The following is a 20,409-nucleotide window of genomic DNA, read 5'->3' on the forward strand; positions in this document are numbered from 1 at the left end:
GGTTAAGTGAGTTTTATATTACAAAATTTTATGATGGAGCCTCTAAAAAAAATGTAAAGAAATGATTGAGACATAAAGAATATGAATTAACTGACTTATTGTAATAAGTTGGGAGTTTAAAATGTCTATTTGGATAATTTCGAATTATTAATGACTTGCATGTTATTAAGAATACAATAATAAAAATAAAAGTGATTTACGGGTAACTTATGACTTATAGTTTGTATCGAAAAAGAAAATATAAAAAATTAAGTCACCGAAAAAAATATCTCAAATTAACTTCCGGGTTTAAGTCAATTTTTGACTTGATCCTGACTTTAAGTCGGTTTCTATTATAAACGAACATACATTTTTCAGTTTAAAGTTATAAACGACTTTAAATGTCTAATATCTTTCGTTTTACTTTTCTGAGCAATGTTAAGGATCCTGAAAAAGTTTCTGAAATTATTCTTGAATGTCATGTAGCATGATTTGATTTGTGTTATTCATGTGAATACTCGAGACTCCCATTTTTAAAATAAAGATCCCATCATATTTTATCACCTCAGCATTCGGGAACAAATTCGGGTCCCTTAGCATATCTCTTCTCTTAAATACCACTCTTTGCTTACTAGTTACCTGCATTCTATCACTTCTGATTCACAACTCTGATACATTGTCATGGTTTCTCATTGTGCAACTCTCCAAGTAATCACTCTTCTCATAACTTGCTCTTTGTTTGTGCAACACTTTGTTGTTTTTGCAGCATCAAGGCCACTGAAAATGCGTTCTCCAGGTGTAAGTATCAGCGGAGAACAGAAAGCGTTACAGGGCTTCGTCGTAAATCGTTTCAGAAAAATGGAGGATGCTTTCAGGCCAACTTCACCGGGGCATAGCCCCGGAATAGGCCATCCTCCTTGAAATTAAATTTTATGAGCCCGAGTCGGGGACTCGGGAATACTGGATAGCCATATTTGTCGAACTTCTTCATGAAATTTTCCGTGTCGATAACCTGAGGATCATGGCAGTGCATGTAACAGTAGTGATTAATAATATCCACTACTGCAGGTTTTTTATAATTTGAATCTTGAGATTTTGCTCAGCTTGGCGTTTTCTCATTTAACTTCATAATCGCATGCTAGTTTAAAATTGAAGGACCCAAAGATTATTATTTTTGGATAGTGGTACCCCTAATTGTTTCTGCTGAAAGTTGATGTTTAGTTAGTGTGTTTGATTATTATGAAGATTATGGACAGAAAAGATTGAAGACCTTGTTCAAAAACTAATACTCCCTCCGTCTCCCTGAATTGTATACAACGGGAGACGGGGACACAGCATAGAAAAATGTATAGAAATGAAAAAAAATTGTATAGAAATGAGTGGGACACATGGAGTATAATTTAGGAAATATACACAACTGATCTTACATTTGCAAACAACAGAACAGCTGACTGCATGCAGATAATCACCAATTTCAAGAAGTAGCAAAGAACAAAGCTAGAAATATGAATCTGAAACAATATTTTTAAACTTGGCTAAAATTACTCATCATCCACTCCACTTGCCTCAAATTGCTATCTAGAGGGGACAAGTTACTATAAGCTCTTGATCTCTTTTTCATTGCGGCGGCTTGTGAGCTCATGCTTATTGGAGAGAGTGGATTTCCATTTGATGCCAAGCTGCCGTCAAGGGAACAATCACCGATTCTACCAGAAGCAGCGATGGGATTTCTGGTTTCCAGAGATGAAGCAATTTCGGACAGTAAGGGGACTGTCATTACTTGCTGATAGTCATTCGCGACCTTGATAGCTAGTTCAGAGAGTTCTTCTCTAGCAGTTTCGAGCCCAACAGAAGCAACAGTTTGGTCATCGATTGCTTTACAAGCTTTCTCGAGAATTGATTGCAGGTATCTCCCTTGTGATTCAATACGTAGCTGAAGACGGCGCTGAACCTAGTATGCGTGGAACCACAAGAAATAAGTTAACAGCAATTACATAATTAACGGGGTACATCTCTGGTGTTAAATATAGGTTAGCGACATATGAAAGTGGAGATGGAACAACTTTAGTGCCTTTTCGTGGTTTTATCATGATTTTGGCCGCTTCATCTGGTTTGCTAATTTGTCCATCAGATTATGGAAGTGTCATAACACAGATATTTTGTTGCAATTTAAGAAAATTCAATATATAGAGTATTATATAGTTCTTCAGTTTACGCTAAAGTAGCACATAGACCTGGCATTTCCATGGAGGACTGTGGTTGCTCATCAGGTAACAAGTGAGGGTTCTGCAGCATCCTATTTAACTTTCTAAACGTCTATCGTCCTTATCATCTATTTGTCTGTCTAACTATATTATGAACATGTGAACCAGGTAAAGAAGGGTTCACAACTTACATACAAACATCTTCCAAGACTCAAGGCTACTATTAAGTCTCAAGATAACAAACTTAATTAAAAAATTCTGACAATATCCAATCTAATTGCTGTATAGATTTTTCGTTTATAATTTCTTCTTCATAAGAGAATGTTCAAAGAGTATCAAGACGATATTTTGCAATTCAAACTGGCACACTACTAACCTCCAGTTGGTCATGCAGCCTTCTCTGAACTTCCATTTGAACTCGCAAAGCCTCGGTGACTTGGAAGCCACTGTATATATAAGAAAACATACAATTAATAGGCCACCCGCCACCTAGATGAGCATTTTTGATAAAAAGTCTAAAATGTTTAGCATACTCATTTATATCTTGTGCCATCATTCTTGATGACGCTGATGTAGATGAACCCGTGTCCTGGCTCTCTGCAATGCATGATGCTGCAATCGAAGATAAAATTTAGTAGTGAACTTGAGAACTCCCATGTGTTGGTCATCATACCAAGCATTTTAACTCGAAGTAACATAGCTTCATTAGCTTACTGTTTTGTAACTGTGCACTACACATGCATGCATTCTCTTGCATACAATACACAAACAGGGGCCTATATCAGTTGTCTAAGCCTTTGAATGGTAACGCTGGCCAGTGTTCTATTAATAGTTTAGAGAAGTCTTTTTCATTTGGCTCTCCGACAGCATGTGATATTTCAAGTACTTATATTAAGACCGTTCATGAGCTTGGAGATTCCTATTTGTTTATATCAAGCAAATGGAGTAAACTCAACATATACAGGGTGATGAACCTTTTAACGCAATTCTGAGATTAGAATTAATACCATCTTTAGAATTTTCGGTGAAATCCTTGCAAGATTGCTTTCCCAACCGGAATTTCTGCAGGTATGACATTAAATGTATTATGTTTCTTATTGGGGCATAACAACTCCACAGAAGGCATAAATAAGTAATATAAGGTTTCAATCAGGATCATAAGTAAGAAATTTACATCCTTTTACAGTGACAAGGACACCTGTTTTTTCCTTGCATAGTTGCATGTTATTCTTTTTAACGTTATCAGAATGCAAGTATGTAGCACACTCACACTGTCTGTTCCTTTTCACATTTATGCATTGTTTTTTTCTCACAGCTCAACAGAAATGGAAAAAGATAATCAAAATCATGAAAAAAACCCCAACCTGAAGATGCGATTTTAGATGATAAAGGGTCAAACCTTTGACCCCCATCGTCCTCATGAGCGTTTTCGGTGTTGCTTCTGCAAGGTAATCACATATTGCAGATATATTAGATATAAGATTACCAAATTTTAACATGCACCTATCATAACGAAAGGCAAACATATTTTTTCGGCCTTCACTATTACAACGTACACAACATTGAAAGGATTAAAAGATAAAAATGAACATTATTATCTCAGTCAAACTTTATGTAATTAAAATTATGCTCACAATTTACACAGCACCACAATTTTAAGAATTAAGACACAGGCCTGAATATCATTAAATAGACATCAATAATTTAATAAACGGAACATGACAAAGAATGATGGAACATGACAGCATAGAACAGCTATCCACTACGAGATAAAAGAGAAAACATAAAAAATCATTGTATAAATTTAATAACCATATGGAACTTAGTTCAAACATCATGCTACTAAAACCTAGGCCAACCTAAACCATACGAAATACATACATAAACAAACTATAAACAAAGGGTCAAGTTGTTGCAACCTACCAAAATAATGATATAAGAAACACCCAAATGAATCATATCTTATAATGAGCCGTCCACATCTCTACAAAATCATATACAGTAGTTATCAATAACAAGAACACACATGATTGATTTTAACTTCCCCCATTAATTTACAAAACCTCAACGGCTAAAACCCACATTAGTCCACTTGAATTATCACGACTAACGGAAGTACTAAACTTAAAGACTTATGTATAAGGATTTGGTCGAGAACAAGAAAAACCGGAGCAAACTGTGAGAACCAAAGGTTTTGCACAAAAAATACCAATAATTCAGCACTCTGTTTATGCTAATCATGTCATTTCGAATCATTAGTTCTCACAATTCCGCAACTAAAATAGAGCATTTCAACATTTCCCACAAGGCCAAAACATTTAATCACCCATTCGCAAACCCCATCAAGAACAACCAAGATCAGAGCTTTAACCAAAAAGATAAATCATCAAACATAATTTCAACAACCCTTTTAACCAAACCCTCTAAAACTCTAAAATCAACATTAACAAATCAAGAACTACTCTTCAAGAAGCTAAACTTATACACACAAAATAGCAAAATAATAAAAAGCATAAGCACGTATAAAGACATATAGAAATGAAGAAGACTAACTATCAGGGCCACCAAGCTGAGTGACAGCATCAACAAATCTTTCATGAAGCTCCCCAGTCCACCGCAGCCTTGGCTTAGGATCCGAAGTGAGAACCAGACAAGGATCCGAACCCGGACCCGACCCATCAACCGAGCTGTGAAACTCAGCATGACCATCCAGTGGCAGTGAGTGAACGGAGGAGTACATGCTATTTTTCTTCACCTTGGAAATAGAAATACAGGGAAAAAAGAAATAAAGAAAAATGGTTTTTGCTGTCTAAATTGTACTTTTTGGTCTTCAGACAGGGAAATACAGAAGCAGCGTGGTTAAGTACTTGTGTTGTTGTGTACATACCTCATACATGAGACATCTAAAGACTACAATAATTAATATTCTCTCCGTCCTGCCAAGAAGTTGTACACTGTTTTCACGCATCTTGAGGTTCTCGTAAAATATAATTTTATAACATATTTTTGATTTTTTTTAATAGAAGTTTAAACTTCAACTTTTTTCAGTATTTTTTTAAAAAAAATAAATATAATGTAAGTATCGTTTGTAGGAGTCTTAATATGCGTGTCAAAAAGTAACGTAAATAATCTAGTCGGACGGAGGGAGTATCGGTCATTTTGGTTTTTTCGGAAAGCATTCACGAGAAAAAATCTATGAAATTATATTTTAGAGAAGTCTCAAAGTAATGGATGTGCAGTATAAAGGGAGTAATAAAATAACAAAAATTTCTTTTTTTTTTTGCTAAATAAAAATAAAAAAATATGCATGACAAACAAATGAGAGGAATCCAAATCCACTCATTGAGGGGATACATGTATTATAAAACTTGTTCCATATACAAGATTGTCTCAAAATTGTACAAAAATTACTTAACCAGGCATCCAAAGGTAAACCAGTTGTTCACAAGCCTGAAAACAAAAAGATGTGATCACAAAATGTATAAACAAGTCTGAATGGTGCTAATGAGCCAGCATGTTGAAAGGCTGGCGACCAATCCATCCTTCATTATCAATGAAAGAAATGCTGGTGAGTTGCTGCAGTTGTTCCTGATTTAACTGGTTCTCCCATTTGATCCGATTTCTGTTGTCTGATCCCGGTCCGTGACAGAGATCCTCGACAAACGTTAATTGATTCCTGCATTGACATTTCCGAAAAAAATTGAGTTCGTATACCAAACCAAGCCAAACATACTGAATGTAGGTCTAAACAATGGCACAACCATGATTAGAAAACAATTGGCGCTAATCTTAGATATTCGCGGCTTAATATGATTTTCTAGGTGATTTTTAACTAAAAAATAGGATTTGAATGGAAAACTCTATTAATTTTGGAATTTAGCCGGGCTCGAGCACTGGCTAGCCCCTCCTTGGTTCGGTCACCGTAGGGGCCCAAGATAGAATAAACACATATATGAGTTCTACTAAAAGTACTAAAGAATTTGTTTCCGCAAAGCAAAGACCGTGATCATGATAAACTTTCCTCCTAATATTTCGAGGTTTTGGGAGAATTGGTCACTCTCGATCCAAAAATGAGCTTTCGAGTGAGGGGAATGCTAGAATATAATATGAGCATGACGAGCCCTCCTTCCAACATCTCGAGATTTTGGGCGAATTTGTCACTTAACAAAAAGCCTATTTAACTTGAGTATCGAATTGACTTACAGTTGATCATGGCGAGTATACCACGAATCCCAACCAGTCGGAACAATGATATTGGAGAATGTAGAGCTGGAAAATATGACTCTGGCATATGGTCTCCAGGCTCTTCCCAGGTAAGTCCATCCAGTGCCATCGACGACACAATTTTTGAACACGAAGCCACTCGGATCATCTGCACTACCTCTTGCTTGTGCTGTTATGTATCCTGGCCCTGCTAGAGCCGTTCCATTAAACAACAATGTACATCCCTGCATATGGAAACATAAAATTATTTAAGCCATCAACAAAATAGTATAAATAAATAAGTAATCTAGCATTACATCAAGCACGACCTTCAGTTAACAAGAAAGTGAAATAAATATTGTACCTCGTACATAGATTGTGCAGCGCCAAAAATAAAATCAACAGCGCCAACAATAGAACAACGAGAAAAATAATGTCGGCCTAAAGAATCCCATAGAGTGTCTTGTAATCCAACGAAACCACAATTGTAGAAGCTATTTTTGTCTCCCTGAACCCGTCCTGCCACTGCTGGAGTTCGGGACATGCTCGGATTCCAGGGGTAGTTGCAAGAATTCTGTCAAAATTCGCGTATAATTACCAACCATCCAAATTATCAAATAAAAACTTATTAAACAACACACACAATTGAATTAATTACCACAAAACTTATGTCCCGAGCAACAAAATTATCCGCGAAAACGCTAAAGGTAGCGCTGGTGTCGAGTTCTTGACAGGCTCCCCAAACTACACTAGTCTTCCATTTTCCTTTCCCTGCTAGGTATATAAATTGTTTCTCCCGGGGAACCGTAATTTGTTCTCTTCATGTCATAAATAAAATTACATAAAATTATAACAAACAAAATATTAGCGATACGATACCATCTGACCAAGAGGTCATCGTTAACAAAAAAAAAAAAGTTAAGCCAAACGACCCCGACTACCTGTAAACTCCAGGCTCGACGTATATACGAACCCAATTCTGGTTATTCGATGAAACAGAATCGATTGCTGCTTGTATATTCTTAAAATTACCGCGACCGGATTGATCAACAAAAATTGTCTGTGAATAACTTGCTGCAGCTCTGTCAACTGTTTCTGCTTTCCCATTTATCACAGTGATCCCCATGAAGATCAGAATCCAAAAATTATACATCAAACAGTCACCAAACAACATCCTTTAGGCTTGATGTTGCTTGCTGTTTGATGAATAAATTTTGTTATTTATAGGGTTTCAGTGAATTAAACAAATCTTAAACATAGTAATGCATTAAAAAAATTGCAGTTACTATCTAGTTTTCAGTTTTTACTTGATTTTTTCTCCAAATTGATTTGCATTTATCTTTTTGCTCTTATTTTCTTTGATTTCTTCCCATGTTGGAGTACACTTTGCAAAAGTAATTACTACAATAGTTTTAGGTTTTGGCAAATCTACCATTAAAAATGTGCTTAACATGTAATGCTGATATTCAGGGTTAAAAAGAAGATGTGATTATCAGAAAAACATAATTGTAACATGAAATATTATTATGGGGTAAACTTTTATTAGTGCAATTAATTTTGTGCATTAACCTTTACAGAACAGCTCTAAATCAGTTGCACTGTAATATTTTGGCAGTTACTAGTTTTACAAAGATCTTGTATTAAGATGATAATTTTACCTTACGGTAGTAGATCGAACAGAATGACTATTAGAGCATAGCAGGGAAAGATTTTTAATTGGATGGTGTTAGTTATATTTTAAAAAAATACGCTATTACTATTATTCTAAGTTGTTATAAATAGAATATATCACGTTAAGAGGCCTCTACCAACAAGAAAAAAGTGAATTATTTTTTTCGTCAAACGCCAAATTATAGGAAAATCCAAATTTTTGTTCTACGTCTTACGTATGTATATAGAATCCAAATTTTGTACCTTCTATACTAACTTAGATATATACTTAGATTTATACTAATAAAACTTTGAATTCGAATATATTATTAATTATAATTATTGAGTTGAATTCTGAATAAGATAAGATATCTTTATAAATAATAACAGGTACAAAAGTAACAAATTAAGGAGATGTACTATTGGAGTTGTTTTTTTAAAAATAAATTTTATTCTTTTTTTTTAGTATGTATTAATAATTTTAGATAAGGGTTTTAGGTGGTAGAATTTAAATGAAGTGAACTGTACAGAAGGTAGGGCTCGCAATTTTTACCCAGCCCGAACTCGACCCGAAATTTTAATAGGTCAGAATACCCAACCCGAACCCGACCCGCTCTACCCGCGGGTAACCCGAACCCGACCCGAAAATAATATTTATTAATAAATATATTTTTGAAATAATTAATATATATTAATTTTAATTCAAATAAATTAATTTATATTAAATTAAATAGTTTTTTTATTAAATTTAAGTAATAAATATTACAAAAATAACATAAAATATATGTATTTTATATAAATATATATAATATTTATATTATATACTAATTTTCGGGTCAATTTCGGGTAACCCGAATTCAATCCGAAAATGACCTGTTTTTTTCGGGTTGATTTTGGGTCAACCCGAATTCGACCCAAACCCGAAAAACTCCAACCGAATTCGTATTTTACGGGTGGAATTCGTGTCGGGTTGTTGGGTTGGGTCCAATATTGCCACCCCTAACAGAAGGTGAAAGTACTGTTCACAGCTTTAAGATATATATTCATGAAGAGAATTATTTCGAATATATAAATAACAATGACTTCATTTTGTGGGTGTTTGGCGGGGCTTTTAAGCCCCGCTTCTGGACTTTTAAGTTAGAAGCACTTATTCGTACCGTTTGTGTAAAAAGTCGAGAAGCACTTATAAAAAGCTACGATTCCTAGCTTTTGTTTCACGACTTCTACTTTTTTCCCAAACACTTTTATCACTTATAAGCCTTAACTAACTTCTAACTTCTACTTCACTTTTTTATTTTAAGCAAGAAGCACTTATTTTAAGCTCACCCAAACGGCCCCTTTGTGAGTTGGGAGTGTGGGGAATGCTAATAATTACTAGCATACAGGACTCAGAGGTCAATATGGCCCTGCCCCTCCATGAATTCAGAAAGATCTCATCTTTGTAGTCGAATACCACCAAGCCCTACAATCAATCTGACAAGTCAACTCCATGTAAAATCCAAATCTATCAAGTTGCGTTGACCTAACTCATCATTCATAAATGTCTATGAACATTGCATGTACCATGTACACGTAGACCAGTGTCGTAAAAAACGGAAATCAGACTTAGTTGGTGAACTCACGAAACAAGGATTAATATCTTCAGCTTTCACTTATTCGTATAAATATATAGCCAACAGAGTGTTTTTACAACAGTAAAAGAATCTGCTCTGAAACAAGTGTGTGCATGTCATGTGTGTATATGCTACAGAGACATTGCAGATTCAAAGGTTAGCACTGTCTGCATGTATGAAACTGAAGATCTGTTGCACTGCATTCGCTATGTCTTCCGCTGTGAAACTCGATTCGCTTGCTACCTGCAATTATCATATATTTAAGATTTTAGATGGACTGGTTCCTGACATGGTATCAGAGACTGTTTTTGAAAACCGAAAACATAGTGTTAGAAAAAGGCCTAAATGGATCTTAATGCTATATTTCAACTGTTATTTTCTACGTACCTTGACGTTGAAAGAATAGAGAACGGTTTGTTCAATAGTGGTAATGTTGGTGTGCAGGATATTGAGCTCCAGATCCTCTAGAGCAGCAATAGTCTTAATAAGCTGACCCGGACTTCTCCTGCATAAAATCTTGATCATGGCATCGAACCCGAGCACCCTCACTTCCACGTCTGCCAGGCACGACTTACTCTCTGCGGTCTCTTCTCTGATTAGTCCGTTCTCGTAGTCAGAGACAAGTTTCAGCGGATCATCTGAGGCTGATGCTGACATAGGATTGAAGAATGGTGGTGGTGGTGGTGGAACTTGAGTTTGTTGCATTGGATTTGCTGAATCTCCAATAGGCCGCGGTGGTGGTGGTGCATCGCCATAAAGCCTTCTTCGCTTTTGGGATTCAAGGCATTGCAGGAGTTGCTCCAGCTCTCTCACGAACTCGATGGCTCCTCCAATGATTGATGCTTGATCACCCTTTAAGTCATGATTTATATACATAATCAATAAACTCGAATGGTAAATAGTAAGGAAAACGCTTCATGCACAAAACTGGGTACAAAATCTTTCACAAAATGACATGTGTGTTAAGATTTGATTGGAATGGACCCTCTGTATTCACATAAATAGCACCATTTAAAACGTCTCACCTCAATTACCATGTCATTTTGTGCAAAATTTTGTACTCAGTTTAACTTCTACGTAAAATCATACCCTTTGGACGTATGATCCAGGCATGAGAGACCTCAATACGCGAAGATGCTCATTCATCTGCTTCCTCCGGTTTCTCTCAACAGCAATGTGAGTCATTCTCTGGCTCTCAACTTCTTCACTAGTTTTTGTAGTCCTCGGCCTCTTCTTCTTGTTCTTGCCAGCTTCTCCCATCTGAGAGTTCTTCTCGACGTCCTCTCCAAGGAACTGAAGTTGCACAGATGATGCATTCTCCCCAATTCTTCCTTCTTGATCCATCATTTTCCTTGCCTTACCACTTTCTTCACTAGTCATCCCATTCCCCCTCTTAAACCTCTCGTCCTCATCTCCGACAAGCCCTTCCTGAGGAAACATCATTAGCGGATGATTCTCATCCTGCAACTTATCATTCAACACGGGGAACTTCAAGAAGTAAACCGGATCAATCCCATCTTCTTCCCTCTCATCCTCCTCTGCTGCTGAGGATTTTGATTGGTTTAAGGCCAACTTAGGCCCGAAATCAGCAAACTGCATCACATCAGCAAAGCTCAGAGAATTCGAAGAAGGACCAAAGCCTGATGCCATTTGTTGCTGCTGTTGTGCATTATTGTTAAGCATATAATCAACCATTTGATTGTTATCATCTCCACCCGGGCCTTCGCTCCTTCGATTCTCCATCAAGGGTTGATGCTGATGATTTGAACAGAGAAAATTGCTTGCTGGTAAAGAGGCCTGCATGAGGTCAAGTTCTGAGTAAAACAACATAACTGATATTTCATAAATGGTAAATAAAAATGTTTTCTTCAAGAACTTGAAGGCCTAATAGACAAGATCTCCCATCTTTCTCCATATATGTGCACAAGAAGTTTCCACTAAAAATTGACTTTTGGAAAAGACAAATGTTTGATGATATCTTACACTTTGGTCCACCTACTAATACAAAATAAAAATAATACAAACATATCACAAATCGGCTGATCTTGAAAAATCAATAATATCAGCTCAGAACGGATGGTTGCATCATATAAATTAGATTGACGATATCCATGATGAAAATCCGAAAAAATGTCCCCAACACAGGTCGAAGTCCCGATTCATAAAAAAATCGTAAATTTTATTATAACTTGAAAAATGAAAAATCAATAATATGAGCTTAGAATAGCATAGAATTGCATCATATAAATTAACTCGATGATAACTGTAGTAAAAACCGTTCTGATACAGGCTGAAGTCCCGACTGAACAGAAAAAATCATAAATCTCGTTCCTTACCTCGAGGAAAGATTGTATGAGGTGGGGTTCCGGTATATTCAAAGAGACAAAAATACATGTGTTTGTGGCCAGGAAATGGTTGAATAAGGTGAAATGGCCTGTAAAAACAGAGCAAAGCAGCAATGTGTTTTTTTGTTTGCTAATCAAGGCAGCTGTGTTGTTTGATCAGGCCTTGACTTTTCCTTTGTGTTTGTGTATTTACAATATAAATAGAGAAAAATAGAGGAGCCAGTAAGAATAATTAAGCTCATCACATTTTCACCACCTTTTTATTAATGTGTGTCACAGGCCAGCAACGCTCTGCCTCAACTTTACCGCTATTGCTTTTCATGAAGTTGATGAATAAGTAGATTAGATTTGAATGTTTGAACTTGAATGTTGAATAACTGGGTTTACTTTAATCTTTGCATGCATGTGACTTTAGAGCCTCAATATTATCAAGAATTCAAGACCCACCACCCATTTATTTTATGTTCCATCCCTTCCCAATAAAATGATTTTTGGATTATGGGCATGTTTGGCAACGTCACCATTGCGTAAATAAGCCCTTATTTATTTAAAATATATATATTTTTAAATATTTTTTGGATGCAAATGTTAAAGAGTTGTTTAATATTCGTTATTTAAAAATAAGGGTTTTTCCAGAAAAAAGGTAGCAGAGTTTTATATATTTTTTCCAGAAACAAATTTTTATTTCTGAAAAATAAGTTTAGCCGAACAGCCCTATGTCTCGCATTTTAATAAATTCGAAAGTACTTGCAAGTATTATTTCTCAATTGCTTTTTCTAAAATTACAAATTTAATATTTTTATATAAAACGAAAATTATGAATATTATTTTCAAGTACAGCATATTAAGATGCGTGAAAAAAAAGTCTTACATATTTCGTATTTCAATTTGTTCGGAAAAAATATGAATTTTATATTTTTATACAACAAAAAAAATTAAGTACGAGAAGTTTTTCTGGGACTGGGCAAAATATTTTTTAAAATAGATTTTTGCCAGCTTCCATATATGGGTAGATGATTTTGTACTTGTGGATGCTATAATTTAATATTTTCTCCAGTTCTGTCAATGATTGACCGACAAGATATTTACCGGGGACGGTCCTGTAATTATCACTCGAAATACGAAATGATTATCAGAGTAATCATGATAGGATACCCAGAGTACAAAGAAAACATGAGAACTGTCAAAAATGGAGTTCACAAAGAAGAAAACAAAAGATCAAATCTTAGAATGAAATCTTTTTTCTAGCTGACGTACACAGAAAAGGGAGCGAATGCACTTCAGGTTTCTCAAGGACTACAAATTTGCGATTAATCGAAGAGAACCTTGCTACAGATAACAGCATATTACAGTCCACCGAGTCTTAACCGAGCTTAGTCAATGCATTAACAAATTAGAACGGAGAAATACACCGGAGTGCCCATAGCCAACATATCGTCGTGGTTTGGGAAGAATGATGCTTGAAATTGTTTCAACTTTATCGAACCTTAAAGCACCATCTATAACAGACAAGGGCCAAACTGGAAATGTGGACAGCTGATTAAGAAGTATATTCGAAAGCCTGTGGTGGTTGAGGTTCCTCGTCAACCGCCATTGATGCTGCTGATCCTTGTTGTGCAGTTGCAGAAGCGCCACCAGTCGAGGCGGTTGATGAGGGAGCATCAATTAGAGATAAAAATTCAGGCTCAGATGGTCGCAAGTCTTTCAAAAGAACAAAACCCGAGGCTGCCGATTTTACTGGTATGTATCGGCTGTCTTCAAGGAACTTTATAAACTTCTCTTGAGCAGGAACCACCCTAGCAGGGTTGATCAAAATTTCAAATGATGGCTCTGGTTCGGCTTTCTTCTCCACAGGACTATCAACCTGCCAGAATAACGTATGTCGATAAAGGTTGAAACCAAAGTAGGATGTCGTATTTAGGACCACCAATTTCTAGAAATGGAAGTTCATACTAAACTAATTAAACAAAAATCACCTGCATAGAATCCTCATCCTTGTCGCCAGATGATTTGCCCTTCCCGGAAGTTGACTCTGTTGCAGATGACTTCTCAGCTTTTTCTTTCTGGTCTGCCTCTTTCTTACTTGCCCTGGCTTTTGCTTTTACAGATGTTGATAATACCGCAGTAGGCAATTTCACAGCAGATGTGGTGGTGGCAACAGTAGTTGGCCGAGGATACTCAAACAATGATGGTTTTGCTTGAGATAAGAACTCAAACCGAGGTACTTTCAGTTCATAGTTAAGCCCTATCAAGGCTGTTGGCGAAAATGCCAAGCTAATGAAATAGATAAGTGGATACCAATACCAGAACTGGCTAAAAACTGCAAGACCAACTACTGCAGTAATTTTGTCATGTCTTGTTTTAGAAAGCAACTTTATGGTGACGTTCCTTCCACCGGCATCAAGGATTCCAGAGGCTAAAATGGCTCCCATCTTGCTCATAGTATCTTCGTGCTTATCCAAGATAATCTTCTCTAATTGCCGTCTAAATAAAAAATATACACTCAGAAAAATTGAGCAGAAATTCATACAATGCAAAATTATATATACATAAAAAAATTAAAAACTGCATGACCTGAATGCTCCAACACGAGAATCACTAGCTTCACTGATCTGAACCATTACCATAGCCATTGCAATTAAAGCACCTTGACGAACAAAATCAACCACATCTGATGTTAGTGGCTCTAACAAAGATATTGCCTCACTCATACCAGTGCCTGCACAGGAGATGCCAACTGCCAAAGCAGCACCATATCTAACATGTGGATTGTAAGACTCAGATAGCAAGGAGACGATTCGAGGGGTCTGCAATATATAGATGAGACCTTTAAATAAATTCTTGACAGTTAACACACATGAAGACGTATAGTAATCCTAAAGACAAATCCTAGTGCAATCTTTGTAGCTCAAGATCTGTACAGAACTGACCTGTTCTGGTTCTGAATAAAGAACAAATCCTAGTGCAAGAACAGCAGTCCGCCTGACATCATCACTCACATCTGATACGGCGAAGTGTAGCAGTTGGCGGATGGCTTTATTGTTTGCTGTTCCACTATATGCTAATGCCAAGGCGTACATACCACCATAACGAATTATAGGGTCCTGATCCCGAGTCATTTGTTCAATCAAGGTATCTGCCCCTTCTTCTCTTCCATACACAGTGAGGGCTATCCCTAGTGCCAACCCCCTACATAAAAAAAATGACAATATAATGGTGATGACACAATTCTGGTACAAAAAGATTACAAGGCATTATAGGAATAACATTTACCTAATGATTTTCTCATGCTGAGTCTCATGTGCATAGGCAAGCATTTCAGTTGCCTTCTCACTAGCAGTTCCAACCATCAGCAAACCCATACTTATACCGGCAGCTTCACCAGCAACAGCACTGTCAGTATAAAGCACATTTTTAATGTCATCAAACACATCCTCGTCAGCTGTTCCTAGAGCTGCCAGTCCAAGACCTAAGCATGCACCATGCTGGATAACCTACAACAACCAAAATTGCACGTTTAGTTCGCTAAGTACAAATAATTGCAGTGCAAATTCAATGACAGATATTGTTTGATGCCCTCTCAATTCAACAACAGAAAACAACCACCTCAACATTAGTACTACTTAAGCTCTGACGCAAAAATTGTTTGATGCCTTCTCCGTGGTTTGCATGAATCAGACCAAGAGCATACAGGGCTCCACCTTCGGAATATGGGCTACCACCACCTGAACCACTCTGCGGCAAGTAAGGAGCCATCAATGATCTTCCCTGTTGCAAGTGACCTCTGTGAATGACCCCAAGCCCTGCTGTAGCACTAAATTTGGCCCAGTTTGTTGCCCTGCTCAGCCAGTCCTGATAGTTTGTGCAAGGTAATTTATGCTTAAAAGCCATATATAATTTATGAAACAGTGCAAACAAGTAAAATGCATGTGCAGTTGTAAATTACCAGATTCTCCCTCAGAAATGTATCAACGGTTGTTCCAGCATGCATAATTGCATTAGCATAGATTGTTGCACTATGGCAAACACTGTTTCTCATCTCAACTGACTGTTTTATAGTCTTAAGAATTAGAAGATCCGACCTGTATTCAATTTCAAAAATGCAGTAAGAAACTTCTGTCAAATGCACGTAATTATACTATCATAAAGTAGTTCGGGAAATAAATTACTATCTCACTTATTATGGCTGTATAAGAACTGCAGAGTCAACTGTATAGAAGTCTCTCCAGACAAAATCCCTTTAAGTTTTGTCAGCCTCTCAGCATATGTTGCTTCTTTTGGATCAACAACAGGTACACTCGCAGGAACAGCTTCAGAAACAGCTTGAGTCCCATCAGCCATCTGAACATCCTCAGTCGTAGCAGCATTTGCATCTTGAGCAGATTCTGTTTCAGTGGATACTGGTTGAACAGGTTCTGCGGGTAGATATTTAGGCTGTGTGAGCCGGTCTCTCACATTCAATAGAAAAGCTTGGTGTTCATTCTCAATAAGGTCAAAAGCTATTTGAAATGCCAGTAAAGCATCATCCTCTTTTTCAGATCGTATAAGTTTTTCCAATATGCCAGCAACGCCCACCGGCTCATCCAAAAACATCAGGCACTGGCAGATGCTCAGATAATCTGGAGATGGCAGCTTCTTGAAAACATCTACAAGAAGACCAAGTACCTAAAGGCAAATAGAAAATTTTAGCTTCATATGTACTCGAAAATATATATATCATTTCTCATTGAAAAATTTTAACAGGAAAATAACTGTAACAACTTGATCATTGTTCGAAATTCATGATTGTATAAATAATATATTATCTATTCTAAAATTTGGAATAAATCTATGGAAGGCAAATGATTTAGTAGCATTAAAAACAGACTCTGAAATAATCAACTATATATGTACCATAGTACAAAAGCCTGCCAACAGAACCTATATTTTTGAAAGATCTGATACTGCCAACAGACTCTGGTTAAGTTCTGTATCAAGTCAAAACAAATCACTCATAATCTAACTAATAAATCTCCCAAACCAGGTAATATATGGTGTTATATAATGGCTTCATGACATTGTGTACACACACACACATAAATATATAAATTATCATTAACTGCTACTACTTAACATGTTCAGTTGTTAATCTATTAAATAGATTCTTTGCAGTGGTCAGCTTTTATTAAAAAGGTTGGGATTAGATCATTTAGCTATCAAAAGAACTCTATAAAACAGTTAATACCATATCTGGGACAAGATATAGTTAGTAACAACTAACAACGCTTAACTTGACAAACAACAATGTGGTAGCCTACAAAGAAAAACTTTTACGGATATTTATTTTACCTCATGCCTGTATTCTCTGCGATTGACAAACAAGTGGGATACATTGCTGCAGTATGATAAGGTTGCATGAACATTGTCACTCTTTGTAATTGCTTCTTCAAGCTTATCCAATCTTCGGCATTCAATTGCCATTCCAATAGCCTGTTGATATCTACCATCCAATATACACCTGTCGAAAGCAACCAGTAAGCTATATGAAATCCATAGAGCAAGAACAAAGTTATATGTAGTCTTCATACTTATCAAGCATCCGCTCAACTATTGCCTCCAGCCTAGGATCAATGTCTGCTGCCTTATTAGACTCTGCAGCTTTGGTTTTAAGACTGGCATATTCATCTATAGCTTTGGCTGAGAAACAAAGTTTTCAACAGAATATTACATTTAACCCAATTTAAAAAAATCTGAGTTACAGGCTAGTATATATTTTTAACTATTGCAAATAATTATTTTTCAATTCTACAAGTGAAGTACCTAAAAGTGTGTGAACATAATCTGAATCCTCTGAGACATCAAACAGAGGACCAGCTCCAAGAGCATATGATAGAGAGTCATTCAATTCACCCAAGTAATAAAAGACCTGCAGAAAAATGAAAAAAAGAAGCAAAACAAGAAGCATATGTCTGAGAAAGTCATCATGATGTAAGAAATATAATATATGCTTTTAGTCATACTCCATATCATGATCTTAACAAGATTTGAGAACATTCGCTCAATGCTCGTCTTTTATACTTTTCTCTATATATTTTTCTTATCTACAACATAACAGAGTCTACATTACACCAAATGTTTCTGTTTGAACTAGTATTCCTTTTATTTACGGAGGGGGAAAAGAGCAGAGTGGATTCTGCTTCTCATAGGTTATAAAGCATAGCAATGACAAGCCTTTTTCTAAACTGCTCTCATGTGGAGCTAGCATGGCTGGCTACATATAAGTATAGCCAAACCCAAAAAACAAAAGAATTGCATTGATTGCATTCAAAGTAATTCAAAGCTGAGTTGCTTTAGAAAACCAAAATGGACATTTTTAACGACTAACTAAGTATTATGCTTTTAGCCTTTCCCTATAGTCTAGTACTGGAAAACCCAATATATCAATATGTTGACTTGACTGTCAAGATGAGATAGATAAAGAGGCTAGAACTCACGGAGAGGGGGAGGGGGACTAAAGTATGAGAAGCAGAATCGATAATACCTTTGACACAAGTAACGCGGCCAGTTGTCTCTGATCAAATTCCTCATCTTCATACAAACTTTCTCTGTACCAAACAAATAATGAGAAATTTAACATTAAAGAACTATATTACCACTAACTTAAAATTATTATCAAGCAAATATTTGAAATTTGAAATCTCTTCTCTCATTACGACAGCAAATATGGCTGTACGCTCATAAGATACTGATAATACAACTCAATTTAAAGACTTCGTGTTTTATAAAATACTTCAATTCAGCTATAACAAACCAAACTCAGCAATGTATATGTTTTTGCACAATAATGTTTCTAATCGGAGCTACCAAGACATAACGTTGATCCAATAAGTAGCACATCAGCTCTTAGCACTAGTAATTTCCAGTTTCTCATTTTTGCACAAAATTCCTACTGTTAAAAATTACTTCAATAAATCCCAGTTTTAGGTTCCATCATCAAAGATTCAGTAGAAAACATCTATTCACTAGATATATCCACAAGTTTACAACTTAATTTAACAATTCAAAAGATTCATCAAGTTGAAAACAACAAAAAGAGCAAATTTTTCAGTTCAAATCATACACCTCAACCCCAATTCCTAAAGCCCCATTACACACCAACATGATCAATCAATTAAATCCATACATCACAAAACTCCACACAACTCCTCAGGCCACGATCTCTCTCTCTCTACCTGTTCCTGTACTCTCTCCCTCTCTCTCTGTAGCTCTCTCTCTCTTTCTATCTCTCTCTCCCCAACAGTTACATATACTAACACAATCAGCCAATCACAATTCAACACACATTCATCCAATTAGTCAACCAATATTACGAACACACACAAAATTACACACACAAACATACATAATGGGAACGCTAGTCGAGATCTCGGGCCAGAAGTAATCCACAAACGCATTCAAATTGGTGAGAGCGTGGAGCTTCAGAGTCGGATGATTCTCATTAAGCATCGCCAGCAATCCGCCCGCTGAGCTCACCGTCATCGCCATCTGATTAATCGATTCGATTTGGGGGTCTTTGAAATTAGGGTTTTCAAAGATGCAGTGTAGAGAAAGAAAGTGAAGAAGTGGAGATAATAAAATTAGATTTTAGTTTTGGGGTTTTTATTTTTGTTTCTTGGAGGTTGGGCAAGCTCCGATTTGGAAACCCTGGACTTTCTACTGTGCAATACATATACAAATTATGAAAGCGTATTTTTTATTTTTTATTTTTAGAAAAATAAGGAAATCATAGAAAAATAGTTTTGAAAATATAACAATGTAAATTTGTCATGTGTCAATCCTATTTTAATCTTATAATTTCATCAATGTTTTTACGAGAATATCCCAAGTAATATTTTATTCATATATTAATATTTTAAGTAATAAGTAATCTTATGTTTTTTTGAAGTATAACTAATCTTAATTATAATATGCACCACTATCTGTTCTAAAAGTCGGTGATTAATCACGATTAATCACCAATTAATCCATGTTCCGTAGCTTGCCGAACTGATTAAATCTCCGATTAATCATTGATCAATCCGATTAATCCCCGATCAATTCAATTAATCCCCGATTAATCTTTATTCCGTAACTTCACCGATTAAGTCCGATTTTCGCTTTTTACAACACATACCACTATAGATAAAAGTGTGTCTAAATTATGATGTGCATTATTCATGTACCACAATATTCTAAATACTATTTATCATATAATACAAAATAAAACGTAAATTTACCTAAAATATAAATAAATTATTGCCCATATACGCAGACACCTAAATAGACCGTGTAATCCACCAAGTTCTGAGCAAATTGCAAGCCCATTCTCCTTCGAAAAGCCCATTAACTAATCACCAACAAGCTCAATAAGTACAAGCTACCACTGATGGTCATTTG

General features: G+C 36.1%; 4 protein-coding genes across 5 annotated transcripts; all 4 read right to left on the reverse strand.

Moving 5' to 3' along the window:
• Positions 1-1,328: 1,328 nt before the first annotated feature.
• LOC108197621 (protein PHR1-LIKE 2) lies at positions 1,329-5,041 on the reverse strand. Its single transcript, XM_017365287.2, has 6 exons — positions 4,737-5,041; positions 3,548-3,624; positions 3,191-3,245; positions 2,717-2,795; positions 2,560-2,629; positions 1,329-1,930 (listed from the first exon to the last, which is right to left on the reverse strand). The coding sequence occupies exons 1-6, from the start codon at positions 4,921-4,923 to the stop codon at positions 1,505-1,507; spliced, it is 894 nt and encodes a 297-aa protein (XP_017220776.1). The 5' UTR covers positions 4,924-5,041; the 3' UTR covers positions 1,329-1,504.
• A 643-nt stretch (positions 5,042-5,684) lies between these two features.
• On the reverse strand, positions 5,685-7,512 carry LOC108198576 (probable pectinesterase 29). Its single transcript, XM_017366326.1, has 5 exons — positions 7,328-7,512; positions 7,045-7,204; positions 6,751-6,960; positions 6,387-6,631; positions 5,685-5,859 (listed from the first exon to the last, which is right to left on the reverse strand). Exons 1-5 carry the CDS (start codon positions 7,510-7,512, stop codon positions 5,685-5,687), a joined length of 975 nt encoding a protein of 324 aa, XP_017221815.1.
• Positions 7,513-9,663: 2,151 nt separating this feature from the next.
• On the reverse strand, positions 9,664-12,165 carry LOC108198691 (transcription factor FAMA). 2 transcript variants are annotated; one of them, XM_017366469.2, is made up of 4 exons: positions 11,986-12,165; positions 10,739-11,446; positions 10,037-10,501; positions 9,664-9,892 (listed from the first exon to the last, which is right to left on the reverse strand). In XM_017366469.2, the coding sequence occupies exons 2-4, from the start codon at positions 11,390-11,392 to the stop codon at positions 9,800-9,802; spliced, it is 1,212 nt and encodes a 403-aa protein (XP_017221958.1). In that variant the 5' UTR covers positions 11,393-11,446; positions 11,986-12,165; the 3' UTR covers positions 9,664-9,799. The 2 variants fall into 2 exon arrangements, with proteins under 2 accessions (XP_017221958.1, XP_063938675.1); XM_064082605.1 differs by lacking the exon at positions 11,986-12,165 and having other exon boundaries at positions 10,739-11,569.
• Positions 12,166-13,113: 948 nt separating this feature from the next.
• On the reverse strand, positions 13,114-19,713 carry LOC108199402 (26S proteasome non-ATPase regulatory subunit 1 homolog A). Its single transcript, XM_017367202.2, has 13 exons — positions 19,376-19,713; positions 18,515-18,578; positions 17,794-17,899; positions 17,562-17,670; positions 17,323-17,491; positions 16,172-16,659; positions 15,941-16,076; positions 15,601-15,846; positions 15,268-15,488; positions 14,925-15,183; positions 14,569-14,801; positions 13,971-14,478; positions 13,114-13,858 (listed from the first exon to the last, which is right to left on the reverse strand). The coding sequence occupies exons 1-13, from the start codon at positions 19,516-19,518 to the stop codon at positions 13,535-13,537; spliced, it is 3,006 nt and encodes a 1,001-aa protein (XP_017222691.1). The 5' UTR covers positions 19,519-19,713; the 3' UTR covers positions 13,114-13,534.
• Positions 19,714-20,409: the final 696 nt, after the last annotated feature.

This window comes from Daucus carota, chromosome 8 (genome assembly GCF_001625215.2).
Source record: "Daucus carota subsp. sativus chromosome 8, DH1 v3.0, whole genome shotgun sequence".
Taxonomy (NCBI): domain Eukaryota; kingdom Viridiplantae; phylum Streptophyta; class Magnoliopsida; order Apiales; family Apiaceae; genus Daucus; species Daucus carota.